The sequence below is a fragment of the Lonchura striata genome, chromosome 23 (assembly GCF_050655825.1).
Source record: "Lonchura striata isolate lonStrDom1 chromosome 23, ASM5065582v1, whole genome shotgun sequence".
Lineage (NCBI taxonomy): Eukaryota > Metazoa > Chordata > Aves > Passeriformes > Estrildidae > Lonchura > Lonchura striata.
Genome location: NC_140725.1, coordinates 1,691,148 through 1,714,413, shown reverse-complemented (window position 1 = coordinate 1,714,413; position 23,266 = coordinate 1,691,148). Strand labels below are relative to the sequence as shown.

Sequence of the window (23,266 nt, the reverse complement as noted above, 5' to 3'; positions counted from 1 at the left end):
GGAACACCTGAGAACCAAGGGGGAAAAGGTCTGGGAGCCCCTGGTCAGCACAGCCCATCCCAAGCAGGCTCCTGAAGAGAACAGGCTACTGTGGAAGAGGAATAACACGAGTCCACGGGGATAACAAAGTTCATATTAAACCGATTAAGGATATTTAATCCACCTCTAACAGTATGGACATCTGACTGCACTCAGGAACCCGAGCAGATAATCCCAGCCCTCCTTCCCAGTGCTGCCCCAGTGATCCCAGCCTGGCCTGGGGAATGACTCAACATCTCAGAGCTGTCTGTCACCAACCAGCTCAGCACGTGGGGCTTCACTCCCAGCTCACACTTGGTCCATCCAGCCTGGGAGAACACAATTCCACGACCTCGTGGCCACGTGCTCCAGCACTGGGCTGAGCCCACATCTGTGGGTTGAGTCAGCATGGATGGCAAACAAGTCTGGGCTGGAGAAGAGGCTCAGCTGGCACCGCACAAACCCAGCAGCACCGCAGTGCCCGCCATTCCAAAGCTGGCACCCAGCTCTGCCCTGCACATTCCCTTCAGTCCGAGCTCCCAACCCCATCACACAGCCCAAGGCAGCCGCCCCACGGGGCACCACAGGAATAATTCCACACTGAGGAACACAAACCAGAGGTTTGATCTAATCCCCACCAAAGCAGGAATCTCCAGAGCCCGCGCCGGCAAATCCACCCACGCAGCTCTTCCCTGGCAGGATGAGCCCTGGCTCTTGCCACATGGCACAGCACAAGGCAAAACTTGTGCCCTACCACCAACCCTCAAACCCTCCCAGGTTTGCATTTGCTGGGAGAATCCCAAACGGCCTGGAAAGGCTGTCCTGGTTTCACCAGAGAGGCATTCCAAGCACAAACGGCACACATCCTGCAGGAACAACAATGGGACACCAACTGCCTGGCGGACACAGCACCAGGAATTTGCTGCTCAGTAGCTTGGATTCAAATTCGGGGCCAGTTCCCAGTGCCAAACCACAGTGTAACCCTCCCTCCGGGGAATTCTGCCTTAACTAGGACAGGCTCATCTGTTGCAAACTCGATGAGATCATTTCAAGTTCCTGTTTAACAGGTGCCAGCTCCTCCTGCACCTGCTGCGTGCACAGGGCTCCCTGCCCCCACCAGGCTGGGAACATCTGCTCAGCTCCCTCAGGAGCTGTGGAAAAGGTGACTGGGAGAAGGAAAGAAGGAACCAGCTCTCCTGCCCTGTGCCCAGAGCAGGGAACCAGGGCCAGGTAGAATCAGAGAGCAAGGAAACCGCGCTTGTTAACAGGGAGGGGAACCCACAATAATCCTGCAACTTTATTTGCATGTAAAAGAACAAAAAAAAAAATATCCTCTCCACAATAAAGGCAGGCAGAGCTCGCTCGGCTCCGGAGCTTCGCTCCCGGCCAGGCTGGAGGAGTCGGGGTATTTCTGTCTCTGAGATCTACACAACCACATACCAGCAGCTCAGCCATTCCAAGGATGCAGCTCTGGCAGGAATTCACACTTTGCATGGGAGAAGCTCCCAGCAGCCTTGCCCCGGGCCCAGCCCGTTCCAGGCAGGGCTGGGGGAGCATGGGAACGCAGCGGGGCGAGGCCACATGAAGAGGATCCGATGCAGCCGGCGGCCTTTGCCGTCACACACCTGCTTCACCCCAAAAAAAAATGACTCAGCTCCTCTGTTCAAGGCTGCCCAGGACTAAGGAGCTTCCTCTCCGTGCAGGTGGATGCACAGCTGCTCCCTCGTCCAGGCTTAAGGCAAAGGCAGGCTGCCATCCTCGTCCGAGGTCTCTGCGTCCCCACTGTGCCCCACGGTCCCTCCGGCACGGCCGGACTCCTCCAGCTTCCTCCTCTTCTTCAGGTGGTGCAGGTGGGATTTGGAGCGTGTGTGAGCTGGAGGAAGAGGCAAACACAGCGTTTAATCTGTGGAATTTGGAGGAGGAAACAGCCGAACCTCCCACGCAGGGCAGAGCACCCTCCCTTCCCAGCCTCCCGCACAATTCACTCCCGAAGAAAAGCGAACTCCCAAAAACCCTGCCCTGGCTGCTCCTCTGGACACTTCCAGGCCAAACTATCAGGGCTCAGAAGAAGCTCCCAAACCTCCTCAGGAAGAAGTGAGAGAGGGAAAAATCCTGGTTCTGAGTAAGCAGAAGATTCCAGGTTGTCACTCCCAACAAGTCTGCTGCCAGCCTCCCCAGGGAAGAGGGAATGTGCTTCCCAAGAGGTTTTGCAGGCTGCAGGTGAGGTTGTGCAACTCCCTGCTCCCCATGGAGGGCTGCCAGGATCATTTGTAGGCCTGGATCCCTGCACCACAGCGCTGGGAAGATCCTGTGCATGCTACAGGGCAGCCAGGGAAAAGCCTGGAGCAGAATTAAACTTCTGAATAACTCCAGGGCAGTGCCCCAGCCATGAAAGCACTGCAGCAGGAGTCAGATGGGAACAGAAGGGTAATCCCAGGGATTCAGCTTGGAGCAGCAGGAGCTGCATTTCTCGGTGAAATCACATCCTTAAGGACAGCCAAACCTCCTTATCAGCGGTTTTATCTCAGGCGAGGCTTTGTCTGACCATCTTGGCGGGGCGGTTTTGCCTTTTCCAAGAGATCAGAGCAGCAATTAAAGCACAAACTTTTCAAGCAGGGCCTTAATTAAACCAGGGTATGTGCTCTGCTGAATCAAGGCCCTCAGGTGTTTTCCAGCCATTCTTTTTCTGCCAAAGGATGAAATCACATGCAAAGCTGCTGCTTTATCACAATGCTGGAGGGTCACCCTCAGCCTGAGATAAAGCCTCACCTCCTGCAATTTGTCACAAGCAACACAACCAAAGCTACAGTGGCTGGCTGAGGAAGCACCAATTGCTGCTGCTGTCTGGGGAGCTGTGCTCTTGAAGTCCACATAAATTGTAAAATCAGATACAGTTTTAAAATCCCCCAGAGCCAACAGGGCACTGGGAAGAAATTCCCAAAACTCTCCATCACCTGACCTAAGAAAACAGAGAGGAGTGCAGATCCACCCAGTTCCCACCACTGTTTTCACCTTCCTTTTCCATTTTGCAGGCACAAGCAACACCCAGGATTTGGAGCATTTTTCACCCACCATTTGGGGATGTGAGCCCAGTTCAGTTGGATAAAGAGAATAACAGCTGGTCTTGGCTGAGGGAGGCATTGTCACCATCGATTGGTATCTGGGGTGACATCCCTAAGGACATGGAGGGATTTGGGGGGACCTCGAGGAGCTCCCACGCAGTCACAGAACTTTCTGGACGTCAAGGATGACAGGAGCCCCGAGAGTTTTCAGTTCTGGACAAACAAAGCTCCTTCAAAGCACCTCTTGAGACTAGATAAAATAACAACTGCACTTAACTGATCTTGTTGTAAGGAGCCTCCTACTAAGAGCAGCTCCAGTCTTTGCTTTCAGCACTTCCCTGCCTCAGTCAGGAATAAGCAACTCCTTCAAACCCAACAACCTGGGAAATTTATCTTCGGTTGTGTCTGCATCTGCTTGTTTTGGCTGGGGCAGAGTTGATTTCCCTCACAGTAGCTGCTCTGGGGCTGTGTTTGGATTCGTGCTGAGCACAGGGTTGATAAGTTTGGGGATGTTTTGTTGTTGCTGGGAGCTCTGGAACTGAGTCAAGGCCTTTTCTGCTCCTCACAGCAGCACAGAGGGGGCTGGGGGTGCACAGGGGGTTGGAGGGGACACAGCTCCAGCTCACCCCAGGCCAGACAGCTCACACTTCCTGGGGGGAAGGAGGAGGAAAGGGGGGACATCAGGATGATGGCATCTGTCTTCCCAAAGTCATGTTAGATGTGATGGAGCCCAGTTTTTCCTGGGGATGGCTGAGCATCTGCCCAACCATGGCAAGCAGTGAATTAATTCCTTGTTTTGCTTTGCTTTCTCTATTAAACTTTAACTCAACCCACCAATTTTCTCATTTTACCTTTGCAATTCTCTCTCCCAGACACAGAGAGTGGGTGAGTGGCTGTGGGGGGCTCAGATGCTGGGGTTAAACCGTGACCCTGCACATCCTGTGTTTGGGCAACACATGGTGATGTACCAGTTTCATTTCTGCAGCCAGTTTCTCCATGACTTTTTGTTTCTGGTTCTCAGCATGAGCCTCCCAGCACAGATAAATTCACTGACTTAATCTGATTCCAGCTGAGCTCTTTTAAAGTAAATCTATGGAAAATAGAAAATCCCTTTCTATTACTATTACTGCTAGGAATAGTTTAAAAAGAAAAAAAAAAAAACACACATAAGTAGGAAATATTGAAGCAAAACAGAACTATTAAAAATATTAAGAAAGTTTCATTTACACAACAGATTTTTAGAGGAGAGAGATTTGCTCTGTGCTTTTTGAGGAAGCATCCACAGTGTTGTGAAGGACCAGAAGCCCTGACTAAACACAGCAGCTCTGAGCTTGATGCCACCTACAGATCCCTGGAGTGATGCTCTCTGTGTTTTCTGGGAAGGGAGGGAAGCCCAGGGAAGGGGGGAACCCTGCCAGATGGCTCCTGTGGCACAGCTCCTGCAAACAATCCTCGAAAGGCCAGGATCACGAGCTGGGGGTCATCAGGCCACGAGGCAGCTGCTCCATCAGCCCAGAGAAGCTCAACCCCTGCCAGGTGCCCTCCTGTGCCCTGTGTGGCCCTACCTGCCCACTCCCTGTCCCCGATGATGAGTCTGGCACAGGGCTGGCACACGCGATGGCTCCGCTTGTTCTCCTGCTCGTCGTGCTCCATCCTCAGCGGCTCTGCCGGGGGCTCGCGGCCCTGCGGATCAAACAGTGCCTCAGACTGGGCTCTGCCAAGAAAATTTGCCCCTGTTCACTTCCCTGGAGTTTGGGATGAGAGCTTGCCAGACTCAGACAGCGAGGCTGGCAAGGCAGGCAGTGGGGTTTTACCACGGGCAGCACTGGGCGCTGGGGAAATGTTCAGCTGGGACAACAAACTTCTGCTACTGCAAGGAAATGCCAAGGTTGGGCATGTGAACAGCCAGGCCTGCTCCAGGGACAGACTGTGTGCCAAGTGAGGGGGCCTGGAGACCACAGAGAAGTCAGTCAGTCAAAGCCCAGCTGCCCAGTACCTGGATGAAGCTCTCCACGATCTCCAGGGCAGGTTTCAGCACATCCTCCTCCCACCGCTGGAGATCAGACACCTCCAAGCCATAAACTGGGGGCACGTTGGGCCCAGGACCTACAGAAACACAGCGAGGCAGGTCAGCACCAGAAACCCTCAGCACCCTCTCCTAGAACCCAGGGGGAGCAGAGGGATCTGCTTTTTCCTATCAGCATTCAGAAGCCAACAGCAGAGCCAAAATCCAGAGCCAAAATTCTCTCCTGCAAGCAGCAGGAAGATCTCAGGACTCAGGGAAGCATCTTCACAGCTGCCTTTGGGAGAGTGTTCTGGAATGTGAGTGTGCCAACAGCTCATCACAACAGGCACCTCAGCCCAGCCCTGGTCCACAGGAGGCTGGGAGGATGAAAGAGCTGGATCCAGGCACAAAGCCACCACACCACACTTACAAGGAGATGCAGGCATGGAGCCTGGATGAGGGATCTGAGCGTGCAGACTCCCAGTCAGAGCTGGAACTGATTGTACAGGAGCTGATGCTCCTGGCTCCTGGCAGGAGATGCTTCACTAATGACAAGGGACAGGTTCACAGCCACCCCTCTGGTCTCCCCTGGCCCAATGCCAGGGCACAGGGCACTTGCTGCAGCCTGGAAAGAGCTGCCAGCAGAGATCACCTGCTCCCTGGGCGACCTGGCTGCCCTCCAAGGTTCACCTGCCCTCCGTGGGCACCTGGCTGTCCCTGCCTGGACAAAGCCATCAAAGGCTCCACGTGCCAGTCCCCAGCAGGTGCTGGTTTTATTGCTGTGCCCACAAACAAGCCCCTGACAGGCCCATCTGAAGCACACCTGCCACCACAAAGGTGAGCCGAGCCACCCAGCACACGGCTCTGCCAAAACTGCACCTCCTTCAAAGTCCGTCTTCTTTTTTGACTCGAGTTTCTCCCTGCCTTCTCTTTTTTTTTTTTTTTTAATTTTTATTATTTTATTTTATTGTTGTTTTGCCCCTACTGAGCACCTTTCAACAAGTGCCCGGCTCCCAGCTGCTGCTGCTGGCCCTGCTCCAAGGCTGGGGCTGGGATGGGGAAGTCCTGCTGGCTCCCTGCCACTGCACAGAGCACGGAGCAGCCACGGGGCTCCTGCTCCTAATCTGGAGGGCAGCTGTCAAATGGGATTTGCTCCCTGCCAGGAGCATGTGTGGGTGCGTGGGGACCCCCTCCCTGAGCCCCTCAGGAGCATTTGGCAGGATAAGCTGCAGGGATGTTGTGACCATCATCATCATCATCTAGCGGTGCCTGACATGGGGCTGAGCCTCTGCTTGGGATTTTATCCCTCCTGGTGGCACTGCTGCTGTGAGGGGATGGGGTACACGGGTACAGGAGGAGGAGCTGGCTCTTGAGCATCTCTCCTGTGGGCAGGACACTTCTCAGGAGGGGCAGGAGATCTGCTCTGCAACCCAAACCAGCAGGAAGGAACTGGGGGATGGGTGGATGGGGACACTGGGTGGATGGGGACACTGGGTGGCTCCTGGAGGGTCTGGGTGGGAGCAGACTCCCAAACACAGGCTGCCCCAAAGCACCAGAGTCCCCTCTGGAGCTGGAGTGGGGCATGAGGAGAGGTGGGAACAGAGGACTCACGTTTCAGGAAGCGGTTCCGCACCCATTTGTTCTGCCTCCGGGCGTATCTCTTGGTCACCTGCTTGAGGGCCTGGATCCCTTTGGAACAGAGGGATTAAATAAGAGAAAAAACCCCAAGGGTCAGTGAGAAGAGGCTGTCGGCTCCAGGGATTGGAAATCACACAAGAAAATAGTTTGTGCTGGGTGGCACCATAAGAATTATTTTTACTGTTAGGCTGGGGGTCTGTGCCTGCACTGAGAAGAGGCTGGACAAGGTACCCCAAACATCCCTGAATAAACAGAGGATACAAAGAGCCCAAACCCTCCACCCTGAAGCTTTTAGCAGGTAGGAAAACCTATTCAAGTGCTGCACTGCTCTCATAATGTCCAATTCTCTGCACAAATGGAGCCCAGGACTGCTCATCCCACCCAGCAGAGAATGATTTACCACTGTTCAATATTTAGTACCAGGCTTATCAAATCCCTCCTGGGCAGACACAACAAGCTCCTTCTGCATCAGACTTGTTTTCAAGCCTTTTATAATTTCTGTGGTTTCTTCAGTCTCCACTTCCACACTGAGCCCTCCTTGGCACAGATGGATTTTGCCTGGGTCCTCCCTGTGTGGAGAGCAGCTCCCCTCCAGCATCAGTCCAGCCATCCCAGAACAACACACCACCAAAGGCTGCATCCCTGCTGACTGATCCCCACATTCCTCACCCCCACAGAGCTGCTGACACGCTGAGTTCTGCTTCATTCCTCTTCCCTAGCCCTGCTCTCCACAGCACTCACACCCCAGCTGGGATCCCATCACCCAGGTGGACCCGCTCCAGATCCCAAATCCTGCTGTACCCCGTGCATCCTGCAAGGAGGCCTGAGGGGAGGGAGGGGATGCTCTGGGTGTGCTCAGAGATGCTCTCCAATCACTGCAAAATGAGTCCCTGCCCAATCTGGGCTGGCAGAAGTGGGAAATGCAGAGAGAAAGGTGCAGCTGGGGTTGTGACCTTGGTTTAGAGCACCTTGGTGGTGTCACCTGGAGCTTTTTGGGGCACACAGGGTGCTCCTCCCACCTTTTTCCAGCAGCAGGGCACTGGTCTCCGGTGAGCAATTCCCTTCACTGACGAGGTACTCGTGGAATTCCTTGAAGCCAATGGACTGGAAGATGCCGTGCTGGTAATCCTGCCTGGAGATCCAAAGGCAGGGGTCACAGTGGGAAACCTCCAGAGGGAGGAGCAGAGAGGATTTGGCTGCTCACCCACCGGTTCTCCGCCACCTTCTCCTGGTTGTAGCGGCGGTGGAAGTCGCGCAGCTCCTCCAGCAGCCCCGCAGCCACCATGTCATCCACCCTCTTCTCCAGACGTGCATCCAGAGCTGCAGGAGGAGAGCAGGACACGCTGGGGAGCCGTGTCCTGGTGGCTGCACAGCCTGCCAGGGCAGCAGGCAGCACTGCCAGGCTGCTGCTCCACCTGAGGAAGGCAGAGCCCGGCAGGTCAGGGAGTTCTCTGTCACACCCACTGATGCCAGAGGAATTGCTGCCTTCTCCAGGAAGCAGGAGCAGGAAGTCAGCCCTTCCTCAGCTCTCACCTGCCTGGTCTGCATGGAGCCACAGGATGCAGGAATGTGGGTATTTCAGGGGCCCACCTAAGGGCCCCCCACCTTCCTCCTCCTGCTGCTGGTGCAAGATTTCACTGTGGGGGATGCCTGTCTCTTCAAACACTTGGAGGCTCCTGGAAGCACAGACACACGGAGCTCAGAGGCTGGGTGAGAAGGAGCGTTCCCATTCCCCCAGAGCCCCGGGGGCTCCAGCAACACTCGCCGAGATCCAGCCCTCTCATGTGGGGGGAGGGCAGGTCCCAGCCCCGTCCCGTGCCCGGCATCCACGCACACCCAGCTCCTGGGGGTGCAGTGCTGGCACCCAAGGAGCCCAGAGCACAGCCACCCACTCCCGCCTCCTGGCACCGGGACAAGTCCTGCAGGGGACACGGATCTGGCTCCAGCCCTGCCTTTTCCAGCCAGGCAGGGCTGCGGGGAAGGGACCAGCGCTGAGATGCTGCTGTGGAGCTTTACCACCAGCCCAGCCCCACCCTCCATCCCCCTGCACCGTGCGAATGGGGTGGGCGGTGTTCTGCTCCCCGGGGCCAGGGCTCGGCTGGGACGGAGCAGCAAGCCTGGTCTTGCTGCCGCGCTGTTCCCACAGAGCTCAGCTATGTTACTCAGCCAGCAGGGCAGCTTGCTCTTTAAATAGCTCCAGACAAACCCTGCTGCTGCTGGGGCACGGAGGGGGAGCAGCCCCAGAGCACAGCCCAGCACCCCAGAGGCAGCCCAGGCTGGGGCTGTGTGGCCAAAGGGATCCCAGAGAGTCGCCAGCACTGGCTAAGAACCCAGGAGCATCCACCTGGGGTGGGAATGCTCATCCTGCCGTGCTGCCAGGCACACAATTCCCTTTGGGAAGGGGTGCTGGAGGCTGGCACCTCCTACCCCTGGCACGCCGAGCTCACCTGGCCACCTTGCGCTTGTCGTGGGGGTGCAGCTTGGCCGCCATCTCTGGGTCCACCTGGCTCAGGCGCCGATGGAGCTCAGCACAGTCCAGCTGCTCCAGCTCCCCTTTCCTGTCACTGTCTGGCCTGGGAGCACTGCTGGGCTTCTCCTGTGGGGCACAGGACAGCCCTGAACCAAACCCTGTGTCAGCAGCAAGATCCCCCAGAGCCACGGGGTGAGGGAGGGGTTTTAGGTTCTCCTTGCCCCTCTCAGCAGGAAGTCTGCCCTAAACATGGCATTCATCCCTTCCCAAAGGGATTCACAGCCCCCCAACAGTACCTTGGTGTTGATAAGGACCTTCCAGAGCAGGGATTCAATGTAGTAGTTGGTTCCTCCCACAACAATGGGGATCTTGTCCCGGGCAAAGATATCTTCAATGTGCCAGAGTCAAGGAGTGTAAGCAGAGATGCAGAGCAGGGTGGGGATGCTGTGGGAGCAGCAGTCTGGGGCTCAGATCCCACTCTCCCAGCCCCAGGGACCAGTAAGGCTGCGGGACGGGTTAGAGGTGTCCCTCATCTCTCTGTCACCTCTGCCAGCCACCACCAAAACTCGGGGACACCCCAGGATTGTTGGGGAGGGCAACACTCAGCACAGATCCTCCCTGGGCAGCCCCAAGCCCCTCTCACCAGCAGAATCTTCTGGAAAAATAGAGTCAGTTGGGATGTGGAGAGCCCACACACTGATCCCTCTGGCCATGGAGGGGGGAAGCCCATTCCTGCTCAGCCAGGCAGGCTGCAGCACGACAGGATATCAGAGGCACAGCTTTGTCCCTGAAATCCACCACGGAGTAGTTGGAGACGAGGGGATCCACAAAGCTGATCATGTGGTGTCTGCAGAGACGCTGCTCCTGCGGGGAAACCTTGTTGGTGATGATGTCCAAGCCCTTGTACACCTGGGGAAGAGAAGAGCCTGTCCTTCACCTCTGTGTCCCCTGAGACCTGCGCTGACCACTTCCCCCTGTCCCAGTCACCCCTCCCAGCCCCTGCTGGTGGCTGGGGCAGGCAGCACAGGCAGGGCACAGGCAGGGGCACGTGCCACGTTCAGGCAGGGCAGCAGGAATCCTGCCAACACGTGCTCCTGCCAGGGCCACGCTGCCTCTCTCTGCTGTTTGTTCCTGCCCACGGGAGATGAACCGTGCAGTCCAACCGCTCGGGACTGCCTTCCTGCTTTGATATAACTGTAATTAGGGGTGGGAGGGCTGATTGAGCTCTTGGACAGCACAGTCAGAGCCCAGGCAGCGTTACCAGACCAGCACAGAACTCCAAAATTAGGGCCTCCAAGCTGCCACCTCCTCATCTGCTGCTGCAGCTAAAAGCTCAGGTGTGCTGCTCTCCAAATGTTTCCAGCTCAGCACAGAGTCCCATGTGGGGACAAGGATCACTGCTTCCTGCAACACACAGAGATCTCTGTGGATGCAACACACAACTCTGTGGAGCCTCCTAAACACGCACAAACAGTCTCAAAAAGCCTGTAACATGTTGCCTGCTCTCCCTGAGCCTCACAGATACAGAAGGCAGAAGGTCAGTGATCCCAGGGGAATGAGGAACTGTCCTGGCCAAAGTACCAGGAGACACTGGTGAGCACAACCAGCAGCATCTCACATGTCTTCATCCTCAAAATGGGGATACAAAACCTGTAAGAGCACTGCTGAGAGATGCTGGCCCTCAGCTGAGAGCAGAGCAGGGAGAAAAGCCACCCAAACCAACTCCTCTGCAGCGTTCCTGGTAAAGAGCCAAAGCAACCTGGATCCCAGCAGATGCACCAAGCCCACCCTCCAGGCTGTGTAAAGCTCAGCCTGCAGATCCAGGGGCTGCAAGGAGTAGAGCTGCCTCAGCTGGGTGTTCCACCAGCAGAGTCCTTCTCAGTGAGAGCAGATTCCAGGCAGGAGAAGGGAGCTCCTCACCCTGCTTCCCATGCAAACACAACCCTCCTCAGCACGGGCAGCTGGCAGCTCACAGTGGGGCACATAAAGCTTCTCTGTCCAGCCCAGCTCTGTGCTGTGCCCAGGATTGGGCAGGAGGTGGCAAAGGAGGTGCTTTGGAAGGATGTGTTTAGTTCTCAGAGCCTTCCTGCTTAAGAAAAGTCTCCCAGCATGGGATAAACCGGGATGATGGGGAAAAGGACTGGAAATGGCCGTACTCATTTCCTCCTCCAGAAACCACCCCAGCCAGACTACACGAAATAAATTTCCCCTTAATCCCCCCTGAGAAGCTGCCAAGCCTCCTGCTGCAGCACGGCCTCCACCCACTGCTCCCCTGGTCCCAGACAGGAGGACAAGGTGACACAGAGGTGACCCACGGGCACCGAGAGGCAGCGAGGGACGATTTGGGGTTAGTGGAGCAGGGAAGCCCCAGCCCTGCCTGGAGCAGTCATGCGAGCTGCTGGAGCTGCTGAACCAGCTCTGCTCCCACCTTGCTTCACTCCAGCCCTGGGAGAGCCAGGGCTGGCTCCTGCTCCCATCCCAAAAGGCTCACCCGGGGGGCAGGAAGCCAGGGGGAGAGGGAGGCCAACCAAATCCTGCAGAAAGGCAGCTGCCCCAGGGGAACGTGAGCAGGCAGGACGGGCCCACGGGCAGCTCTGCCAACGTGCCCCGTGGCTGCGGGCAGCTTATTGATCCCTGGGCTGGCAGCTCCATTCAACACGGGCTCCAGCCGGCACAGAGAGGCTTTGGATTCAGTGAGCTTTGGCTCCGTGCCTGCTCTCCCCATTTCCAACCCTCCAGCTCCTCCAATTCCCACTGCCTGCCTGCAATCACAGTGAGCACAGAGGGCTGAGGGAGCAGCTCCCGGTGCCCTGCACGGGCACATCGAGGACACACAGCTCAGGCTGCTGTCCCCGGCTTCTCCTGGAGATTAGAGCCTCCTGGAATATCTGGCAACAAGGGGAGGAATGCGGTGTCAGTGTGTGGGCTGGGAGGAAACAAAGGCAGCCTTTTACACACAGGCAGTAAGCCCTGAGAAGGTTTCCACCAGCTGGCTGTCGGCAGGGCCCTCGCACCGAGACGTCCTCCTGACACTCATTTCTATTTTCAGCCAGCGGCTCAGATAAGCCTTTGTTGCTTTCTAAGGCCCCAAAACAGATTAGCAGCAGCCTGGAGCAGCCAGGCTCCGAGACACGGAGCACAAGGCAGCACTAAAGATGCTTAGCCTTGACGGCGTCCTCCCACCTCTGCGCCGAGCCCCCGCGCCGGGCTGGAAGGTCAGCGCTGCCCTTAGGAAAAGGTGGGGAAACTGAGGCAGGACACACAAACCCCCGTGACTTTCAGCATCTGCAGCTCGGGAAGGGCAGGTTCTCTCAAATCTTTGTTCTGTCACTAGTTTTGTGCATCATTCCAAACTCTGTCACCATCCTCGCCCTGAGTGCAAGGAGTGTAGGAGGTGACACGAGAGACCCCAAACACATCCAGGCCATCCACGTCCAGGAAAACATCAGGATTTCACAGCAGCCATGCTGGAGAGGGGAGTAGAGGACCCAAACCAAGTGAAGGTGCAAAGAGAGCACGACTGACTCCCTACCCTGATCCCTGCAAAGGCTCTGGAGATGTCCTGACTCCACACACTTGGCTGGTAAATGTGTGCTACAGCAACTGCATCACCATTCCCAAGGGAGAAATCCAAAAGGGATTCAGAAGGGACAGTGGGATGGTGACTGGATGGGGACCTCATCAAGCTGGCACAAGGATCCCTGCATGTTCACCGACAGGAATGAAGAAACAGGACTGGCTTCACCCTGCCTGGCTCTCCAAGGAATTATTTACTCCTCGACCAAACTCACTGGGATGACAAACAGCAACAGAAAGGACAAAAAGAAAGATTAAGAGGCCAGCAGATTAAGCAGAGCTCCTGAGCTGCAAGCAGGCAGCAGTTAAGTCTGTAATTTGAGCACAGCGACTCAGAGCCATGACGAAAACACCCTGGAGATGGATAGAGGGGTGCCTGTGTGTGGGAACAGGTGGGCTCAGGGCTCCCCAGCCTGGCTCCCGCTCCAGCAGCTGCCCCAAAACACTGCCAGCATTTGTCAGCGCTGCTCGGAGCAATGAATGCACAGAGGGGGCTGAGGCTCGCTGGCAGCTGTCAATCCCCAGTGAGCCACGGGATTTCCAAACCCCGGCAAGTCCCCAGTGAGGACAGCAGAGCCATGCGTGGTGGGGGGACAAAGCCAGCGAGGAAGGAGCCCCTTGGGGGGCAGCGGGGCCGTGCCGGGGGCTCCCCCGCCTCGCCAGCACGCTGCATTACGGGATAAAGCAGCCGAGCTGCTCGGCCCTGGCTCCACAGTCACGCTAGAATGAGATTAAAAGGAAAGCAGGACAAGAGGCACTGGAGCCTGGATGCCTTGGGGCGCCTGCAGCAGAGTCCTCCTCGCATTCCCATGGTGGAGCACAAAACGCACGCTCCAAAATGCTCACCAGCGGGGGATTCGGCTCAAAAACATCCACCAGTGGGGATGCAGCTCCGAAACCTCCACCAGCAGGGATGCATGGGGTGCCAGAATGCACCTGCAGAGCTCAGGATGCAGCAGCAGCCTCGTGGCCACAGCACGGTTGAAGCCAGCAGCCGCTTCCCCAGTGTAAAATATGGGCAAAGCTCCCCCCTTCACGTTTTGCCCTCTCAGGATTTCAGTTCAGCTCAAGCCTCACTCCTTCCCCAAGAGCTTAAGGGAAAAATTCCATGAAATTGCTTTCTGATTGCTTGCCCCAAATTCAGGAGACTGAGGTTTTAAATTTAGCTCAGTGGGACACAAACAGTGACCAGGAAAGAGGGAGGTGGGCACAGGACAGCGGGAGTTGCTCTCTGAGCAGCACAGAGGGTGTTGCTGGCAGAAAACACCTTTTTATGTAGAATAATGAACACATTTAACATTCAGCTTGATGGAAAGTTCAGGCACTAGAGGAAGTGAACAGTGAAAGTGTGGATCGGGAAAGAAAATATTTTGCTAAATAACAGCAAAATTGTTATTCTTGGCTGGAATATCCATCCTGTGACAAAGCTCTTGTAGCTGAACAAAATTAAGACCAAAAAAAATGAGTTTTGGCTCCTCACTGTTGACTTATCCCAACCACACAACTGATATATTCCACACTGCTGCTTGCAGTGAGAGATGAGGCCACAGACAATGTCACTGGCAAGTAGAAAGTATAATTTTTAACACTTTCCCCCAAATCTCCTGGTGTCCCTTTGCTGATGCCAGAGGATACCACCCTGTGTGATGCTCACTACCAAGTTACTCCAGCTGCTGCCTCCCCTTACATCTGTCTGTAGCTTCTGATGGGTTAAAATTAAAACACCTTCGCTCTGGTTTCATTCCAAAAGGTGAATTTATTGGGGGATGAGAGACTTAAACAAACACTTTGAACAAACTCCTGCAAACACAGGGCAGGGAGGGGGCAGAGAGGCACTGTCACATGAACCCAACAACCGCCCAGTGGGATGGGCACCGGGACTGGGGAACTGGGGACAGGACAGGGGCACTGGAGCTGGCACAGGAGCACCAGGATGGGCTCCAGGGCCAGGACAGGGACACGGGGACAGGACAGGGACACGGGAACAGGGATACTGGAGCTGGCACAGGGGCACCAGATGGGCTCCAGGGCCAGGACAGGGACACGGGGACAGGACAGGGACACGGGAACAGGGACACTGGAGCTGGCACAGGGGCACCAGGATGGGCTCCAGGGCCAGGACAGGGACACCGAGGAGAGGACAGGGACACAGAGGACAGGACAGGGATACTGGAGCTGGCACAGGGGCACCAGGATGGGCTCCAGAGCTGGGACAGGGGCACCAGGAACAGGACAGGGATACAGGGACAGGGACACTGGAGCTGGCACAGGGGCACCAGGATGGGCTCCAGGGCCAGGACAGGGACACCGGAACAGGACAGGGACACAGAGGACAGGACAGGGATACTGGAGCTGGCACAGGGGCACCAGATGGGCTCCAGAGCTGGGACAGGGGCACCGGGAACAGGACAGGGATACAGGGACACTGGAGCTGGCACAGGGGCACCAGGATGGGCTCCAGAGCTGGGACAGGGACACCAAGGACAGGACAGGGACACGGGGACAGGACAGGGACACAGAGGACAGGACAGGGACACGGGGACAGGGACACCGGGAGCACATTCACCGGGCAGGATCCATCCCGTGGGCTCTCCCTTGCACGCACCCGGACAGGGGCCCGGGGTAACCGGGAGGGAACCGGGAGGGAACCGGAGGGAACCTGCCCGGAGCCTCCGGGGCTGAGCCTCTCCGGGCCCCGACCGGGCCCTGCCGCCCCTCCAGGCCCAGCTCGGACTTACCCCGGTACAGCCCAGGCCGCCCCCGGTACAGGCCGGACCTGCCCCGGTACAGGCCGGACCTGCCCCGGTGCAGGCCGGAGCTGCCCCGGTACAGCTCAGAGCCCTCCCGGTGCAGCCCGGACATCCCCCGGTACAGCTCAGAGCCCTCCCGGTACAGGCCGGAGCTGCCCCGGTGCAGGCCGGACCTACCCCGGTGCAGGCCGGACCTACCCCGGTACAGGCCGGACCTACCCCGGTGCAGGCCGGAGCTGCCCCGGTACAGGCCGGAGCTGCCCCGGTGCAGCTCAGAGCCCTCCCGGTACAGGCCGGACCTACCCCGGTACAGGCCGGACCTGCCCCGGTGCAGGCCGGAGCTGCCCCGGTGCAGGCCGGACACCCCCCGGTACAGCTCAGAGCCCTCCCGGTGCAGCCCGGGCCGCCCCGGTAGAGCCCGAGCCGCCCCCCAACACCGCGGCCCGGGCCCGGTCCCCGCCGGGGCTCCGGGCGCGGCTCCCCCCGGCCCGGGCCCGGCCGCGGCCTGCCCGGTGCCGGTGCCCGGTGCCGGTGCCCGGTGCCGGTGCCCGGCGCCGGCCGTACCTGCATGGAGTCGGCGCTGACGATCTCCCCGCCGAGGCGCAGCCCGAGCTGCAGCGCCAGCGCCGATTTCCCGGTGCCGGTGGCGCCCAGGATCACCACGAGCGGCGGCGGGGCCCGGCCCCGGCACAGCGCGGCCGCCGCCGCCATGGCCCGGCCGGGGCGGGACGGGGGCGGGCCGGGGCCGGGGCCGCCCGCGGGGAGGACGGAGCCGGGCCGGAGCTCCGTGTGCCTCTGCCCGCCGGGGCTGCCCTCCGCAGCCCGGCCCCCTCCGTGCCCCTCGGTGCCCCGGGTCCCCGCACCCAGCCCGGTCCTCTCGGTGCCCCGGGTGCCCCAACCCGGCCCGGTCCTCTCGGTGCCACGGATCCCCACACTCAGCCCGGTCCCTAGGTCCCCACACCCGGCCCGGTCCCCTCCGAGCCCCGGGTCCCCACACTCAGCCCGGTCCCCTCCGAGCCCCGGGTCCCTGCACCCAGTCCGGTCCCCTCGGTGCCCCGGGTCCCTGCACCCAGCCCGGTCCCCGGGTCCCCACACTCAGCCCGGTTCTCTCCGTGCCCCGGGTCCCTGCACTCAGCCCGGTTCTCTCGGTGCCCTGGGTCCTCACACTCAGCCCGGTCCCCTCGCCGTGTCCCGGGTGCCCAAACCCATCCCCGCTCCCGCGGGCGCTTTTCGGGTCCCCCGTTACCCCCCAAACCCCCTTGCCCACGCGTGGGGCTCTGCCCCGTGGTGGCTTTTTTTCAGGACCGGCTCGGAGGATGCTGTTGCCGTAGCAACGGGGCAGAGCAGGATGATGCTCGGGGGCTGCTGCCATAGCAACGGAGAGGAGCGTGTCGCCGTGGCGACCGCAGCATCCACCGAGGCTCGTCCTTCCCATCGCCACGGCAACAGCGGGAGATGGGGAGCGGGTGCTGTCTCCGTGGCAACGGAGGCGAGGGAAAAGGGGAGGCCGTTGCCATGGCACCTCCGCGGTGCTGCTCTCCCTGGCAACACACATCCCTCGCCATGGCAACAGGGAGAGGGAGGCTGCGGGCCAGGGGGGTGCGGGCAGCCGGCCCCCCTCGGCAGGGAAGGGATTATCACCGCCTCGGGAAACTGTCCTAAAAATTTGCCAGCCCAGGCGTGAAGGCGGCATCGTGCCCGCAACACCCCCGGGCCAGCGTAGAGACGGGAGGGAAGATGTGGTGGGCGAGCAGAAGTGGTTTGGGGGGTACGGCAAAAAGAGCAGGGTTGTTAGCAGGGCAGCGTGTGTTAAAAAATAATTCAGGCCCTGGCCGTGCCGATTTGTGATGATTGCAGCTGACACTCACAAATTGCAGTGCTGAACAAGCGAGGAGGAAAGCCCTGTGTGCTTATTTTCTTCACTTCATAGACAGAACTGTCAGTCTCCTTCCCTCATCCCGACCGTGACAATATGAGAGGAGACACGTGCTCCAGTAACCAGGGAAGTTTCAGGTACACATGAATGCAGGCTTTGGGCAGGGGAACTCAAAGGTGTTTACAAGCTGTAAATTGGTTTGATTTGGACTTTGGGGACATCTCCCACTGGTGACAGTCTCAGCTCGGTCCATGGATCTGCTCATCACTTCCACAAAACATAATTAATGCTTTAAACTTCCTCCATCTCTTCAGCACAAAAAGAAAAAACCCAATTTGCTGAAAACCTTCTCGGGAGGGTCACCTTGAGCTGAGAAAAGACACCAGGCTGCGAGTGTCACAAAACGACAACAAAAACAAGCCTTTGAGGGGCTGGTACGCCTGGGCTGTGTCTCCTGCGCATGGGCGAGGTGTCAGATGTAGGTCACCCCGATCCCTGGTTAAGCTGTGGGTCACGGGAGCACCTTTTAATGCAGCTCTGAAGGGCTGTGACACCGTGTGATGCAACACAGAATGTGAAACGCTGCTGGAACCCAAGGGGATGGGTGTTTTTTTGGGGTGGCACCGTTGATATTTCAGGCTGGTTTCTCCTGGGTGATCGAAGCTCCAGCAGCAGCTCCTGGCTCCTCAGCAGTAACATAATCCCACATCCCTCCTGCATTTAGAGTAAGACTTCTGCTGCCAGGACAAAGGAAACCCAAACGTGTCAGGTTTGGGGGCAGCAGGGGGAACACATGTATATATAATTTCACCCACTTGGCAGGTCTGGGATGTGGAGCTCTCTGGAAGCCAGTGGATTGCATTCCCCCCTCCCTCCAGGGTTACTGCCAGACACAGCCCTGGCCCCTGACCTGTGGGGCAGCGATCACCCCCCACTCCCTGCCCCAAACCCCCATTAGGGGGGTTTACAGTTACATCAAAGCCTTCTCCCAGCCCAGCCTGGGCTCTCTGCCCTTCCTCGCCACTAAAACCACTTAAAAGGAGGAAAAATAATCCAGGTGATTCATTTCCCTGGCCCCACCACCACAAGCAATTCTTCTAGTGCTGGGAGAAAATCAGGACAAAGAGCTCAGTCTTGGTGCAGCTGAGCCCTGGGGCAAAATAGATTAATTAATTTTTATTCATGCCCAGGACACTCCAAAACCCAGAGCAGCCCCCCCCCAGGAGCACCAAGGTGATGCATGGAAACCCACAGCCAACTGCATGGAAAAAGCCAACCCAGGCTGTTGCAAACTTATTTATTTATGAAGTATGAGGTAATGAAGAAAGTGCTAAATCCAATCAGTGTTAACTCTAACAGTTCTCAGCAGGTCAGCAGGTCACCCCCCCAGGGTGCCATCCTGCGGGACCACCCCTGCCAGCACCCCTGGGAGGGGACAGGGGACTCTGCCACCCACAGACTGGGCAGCAGGAGGACACAGGGAAGGCAGAGCAGCCCCCTGCAAAACCCAAAGCTTTGCTGGGGATTTTAAGTGGCTGCTGGTGAAGGAGAACTCACAAGGGTGGGAAAAGGGGTCACAAGGGTGGGAAAAGGGAAATAAAATTCCCTGTTATTGCAAATGGGTGGTTTGGAGAGCTGCAAGGGGGTGAATGGCCTCTGCGAGGACTCAGCTCAAGGGTCCAGCAGGAGCCAGCCCCTTCCTGATCTCCCTAAAGTGCAGCAGGACTGAGCCCTCCCCCACAGCAGGAAATCCCACTTAAAAAAAAAAAAAGTTTTTATATATTTATATATATATAAAAAAGCAAACTCTTTACCAATACTTCTCAAAAAGTGGTACAAAAATACAGTATAAAAACACAGGCTCCAGTATAAGACTCGCAGTTACAGCAGCAGTTTCTAGAACACAAAATCCAGGACCGGCTACTGCGTGAAGTGACACGAGGAGGTGAGGTACGGTCCAGCCGAGCAAGGGGACTGCCCACGGGGTGCTGCTCATCCCAGCGGGAGGCACATCCTGCCATCCTGTGCTGGGATCTGAGCCTGCCTGCTTCCAGGAGCCAAGGCAGACGTGGTTGCTTGGGATTTTTAGGGCGAGCTGGATGCCCAGGGGTAGCTCCCAGCGATGCTGTCGGTGGAAAACGGCAGAGAGCGGTGCAGGGGCTGCTGGGGTGGGGCAATAAATTTGAGCTCTTGAACTGGAGCAGTCACTGAGGAAGCTTCACAGCAGGGATGAGGGAAATTTTGGAATACCCAGTGCCAGGAACCAACCCCAGCTATGATGTGATGCTGTTGGGGTCTCTGCTCCGGACCCATTCCCACTGCTACGCGCTCCAGCCCCCAGGGCCAACAGTTCGACAAGCAACCAAAAAATAAAAAAAAATGTGCAAATTGAGAAGGAGCTGGGGGGTTTGTGAGGACCAGGGGTGGGGGGGACACACCGGGTGCTAGTGCCCCTTGAGGTGAGCAATCCTTTTGAGCAGCTGGGTCTGGCGCAGCTGCAGCTGCCGCTTCTCAGCGGCCATCCTCTTCTCGGCGCCGATGAGGGACTGCAGGTACTCCGAGGATTTGCTCAGGATCACCACTTTGGGGGTCTTGGGGCAGCCGGCGAGCCCGGGCACCTGGTCCCGCAGGGCCAGGAAGCGCGAGCGCAGGTCGTTGCGCCGCTTGCGCTCCAGGTAGTTGTGGTTTTTCCTCTTGGCCACGTCCTCGCTGTCCGAGCCGGGGCTGCCGCTGGGTTTTGGCAAGCCGGGCTCAGGCGAGGTCGTGGCAGGGGCCGGCTCCGCGGTGCTGGGGGGCTCGTCCTCCTCCTGGTGCTGCTGGGGGGACTCGGGCGGGGGACAGGGGTCTGGCGGCGAGCGGGCGGCGTAGTTGTGCTGCTGCTGGTGGACGGAGATGTGGAAGCGCTTCATGCAAGGGTCCAGGGGGTCAGCACGGAGCGTGATGGTGACCGGCTTCCTCAGGCCGAGAGATTGTCTCTTGTCCACGGTCACCACGTCGATCTCTTCGCCTTCTGCTCTCGTGGAAAAGAAAGAACAAATCCCCATCAGCTGGGAACGCTCAGTCACCCTTTGTCACCTTTCTTGGGGTCCCCACAGTTCCCTGGAAAACGTCCCCACTAAAGATTGCTCATGCACTGTAAACTCTGCGACCTCCAGAAGGGATTGAGTGATTTAAGTGCCCCTTCAATACCATCACGTGGGGAGGAGTGGAATTCCCTCCCTGTTTCATGTGCCTGGGAGGCTTTACTTCCACCTCACTTCAGCACCAGGAGCAACATGTGTTCACCATAAAGGACCATCAGGAAAGAAACACCCGAGCCCTCCTGCGAGGTGGGGGTGAACTGGAGGAGCAGGATGCTGGGACAGCCTAGTTCCAAAGTTCATCCCGGTCGGGTGCTTTCATGGCCCATTGGAATTGTAAATGAGGGATATAAGGGCAGAAATACCCTTTGTTCCCCTTGGCTGCAGCTTCCCACCTCGGTGACTTGTTACTTTTCACAAGTGATAAAGCCCATTCAGCCCCGGCTTCCCGGGGACAGAGGGGACAATCCCCCACTGTGCAGGGAGGGAGGGAGAGGTGAAGAGGTCCCTACAGCAGACACTGAACCTCAAAGGCATCTCAAGCCCAGAAACAGAAAGACCTAAAATAAAACAGAATTGGCCCCATTCTGCCTGTTGGCACTGCAGTTGTCCCGTCCCAGCAGAGCCCAGTGGCAGGGAGCTGGCTTTGGGGACAGCGAGGTGAGCAGGCTACAGTCACATCCGCCACGATCGCTCTCACTTTAGGGGATGAGCCTCCAACTTTTTCCCTAAGCTTTGGGAGAAAAGACAGCCACTTGCTAGAGGTCCCTCGAGGTGCTCAAACCCCCACCAGCATCGTGGGCCTGGCCCCACTCGCCTCAGGGGGCCAGTGGGTTTCTGATAGTGGCCCCAGCCGATACCCCAACCCCTCCAGGCTTTGGGGTTCAGCCCAGGAAGGCCAAAACCCCCGATAGTGGAGCTCGTGGGCGGGGGACACGCATTAATGGGTGTCACAACCCGCGCGGTCTCAGCCCCGTACACACACACGCTCATTAATAAAAACTCCGGCCGCCTAGCCCCGCCCCCCGCATGCACCCATTGGCTGTCCTGCGGGTCCGGCCTGCCGTTCCGCCATCCCATTGGTCCGCGCTCCTGTCCATCAGCGCTGCCCCTCTCATTGTTTGCAATCTGTTGCTTTTTGTTCGGCGCCCACGTGGCGCGGCCGGACCCCTCCGGGACCCCCGCGGCACCGGGACCCCACCGGCATCCCCGCGGGCCCCGCACATTCGGCTAAAGCCTCTTAACGCCCGCGACCTGGCTTACAGTCCCCGGGCTACTAATGGCATTAAGCCCCGCGCCGTGACTCACCGGCGCAGGTGGCGGCCACCGGCAGATTTATTAACGGGGTCACGGCACCGCGGCAGCGCTCCCACGGCAGCCGAGTCAGCCCGGGCTCCGCGGGAGCGAGGGGAACAACGCACGGGAGCACGCGGGGCTACGGGGCGGGGGGGGTTGTGCAGAGCCGCAGGGTGTTTGCAAATAACACCGAAAATTGGCGTGAGATTGGAGAGATGCGGGGCAGCGGGGGGGTTCGGAGGTATCCGCGTCCGAACACCCGCGCACACCCCACGCGGGACGGGCAGACGTGCCCCGCGGCTGGGCTGGGCCACGCCACAGCCGGGGCGGCTGTTCCTGCCCGTCCTACCGAGCCAGCGCCTCGGGGGACACGCCGCTGCTCCCAAACCTGCTGTCCCCAGGGCGTATTTTGCCTTTTGTCCCGAGGGAAGCCCGTCCCGGGTGGGCCGTGGGAAGAAGAACCGGGAGCAGCCGAATTCGCGAGCCGGCGGCAGAGCGCGGTGCAGCGCTCAAAGCCCCAAACTTCGCAGGGTGAGCTGCAAACTTGCCCTTCAACCTTCCCACGAGGTTTCTGTGGGGCCGGGGCGAAGGAAAGGGACCACCAGAGTCCCACGCAACAGCCGGGGGGAGGCCCACGCACCCTCCCGAGAGGGACAGGGGCTTCCCGAGCATAAACCGGGCTGGGAAAGGGGAACAGCCGAGCCCGCTTTGTTCGTGGGGCCGGGACCGGGGCTCGCTTGGAGTCTCAACAAAGGCGCAGCCCGGCTGGGAGGCTCCCTGCACACACATGTGTGGACACGCGTGTTCCCCACGCCGGGCTCCAGCCAGGCTGGGGGCAGCTCGGCGGCGGAGCGGCTCCATCCCTTACCGGAATCGCTCTGGCCCTCGGATCCCGAGGATGCGGGGATCTTGCTCTCTGCCAGCGGGCAAAGGAAGACGGCAGCGGGATCCACGCACTCGCTGACGGAGCTGCTGAAGCCAAAATCCTGCGCGAAGGACGGTTTGTGCGGGGTGGCTCTCTGCGTGCCCGTGGAAAGTTTCTCGGTCATCGCCTTCTCCAATCTCTCCCGCGCCGAAAATCCGCTCCACATGCAATCCTTGAGGATGAAAGCGCTCAGGTTCCCGAAGATCTGCCCCGTCCCTATGAGATACTCCGGCTCTTCCCCGGCGAGGCAGTACCGGGAGAGCCATCCCGGGCGCTCCTCCGCCGCCGAGCAGCACCCCTTGTCCCCGGGAGTGCCCAGCGGGGACAACGGGGGCGTGGGGACCAGCTCGAACTTCTTCCAGATGTCCTCGCTGGGCGCCGTGGAGCGGTGGAAATCCTCCTGGGCGTCGTGATCGTAGAAGTAGTGCTGGTACGAGTCAAACTCCATCTCGGCACGGGGAAAGGGGCTGCCGAGATAAGAAGGGGCGCTCAGGAAAGGGGCAGCCCCAGGGATGAGGGGGGACCCCCACCCCGGCGCCAGCCCCCGAGCCGGGACCGCGGGCGCATTGT

General features: G+C 58.6%; 2 protein-coding genes across 2 annotated transcripts; both read right to left on the bottom strand.

Moving 5' to 3' along the window:
* Window positions 1-1,297: 1,297 nt before the first annotated feature.
* TRIT1 (tRNA isopentenyltransferase 1) lies at window positions 1,298-16,249 on the bottom strand. Its single transcript, XM_085559638.1, has 11 exons — window positions 16,084-16,249; window positions 9,962-10,102; window positions 9,490-9,588; window positions 9,171-9,319; window positions 8,257-8,399; window positions 7,932-8,043; window positions 7,743-7,855; window positions 6,697-6,774; window positions 5,077-5,186; window positions 4,646-4,763; window positions 1,298-1,891 (listed from the first exon to the last, which is right to left on the bottom strand). The coding sequence occupies exons 1-11, from the start codon at window positions 16,228-16,230 to the stop codon at window positions 1,752-1,754; spliced, it is 1,350 nt and encodes a 449-aa protein (XP_085415764.1). The 5' UTR covers window positions 16,231-16,249; the 3' UTR covers window positions 1,298-1,751.
* Window positions 16,250-19,303: 3,054 nt separating this feature from the next.
* MYCL (MYCL proto-oncogene, bHLH transcription factor) lies at window positions 19,304-23,266 on the bottom strand. Its single transcript, XM_085559641.1, has 2 exons — window positions 22,640-23,266; window positions 19,304-20,405 (listed from the first exon to the last, which is right to left on the bottom strand). Exons 1-2 carry the CDS (start codon window positions 23,142-23,144, stop codon window positions 19,840-19,842), a joined length of 1,071 nt encoding a protein of 356 aa, XP_085415767.1. The 5' UTR covers window positions 23,145-23,266; the 3' UTR covers window positions 19,304-19,839.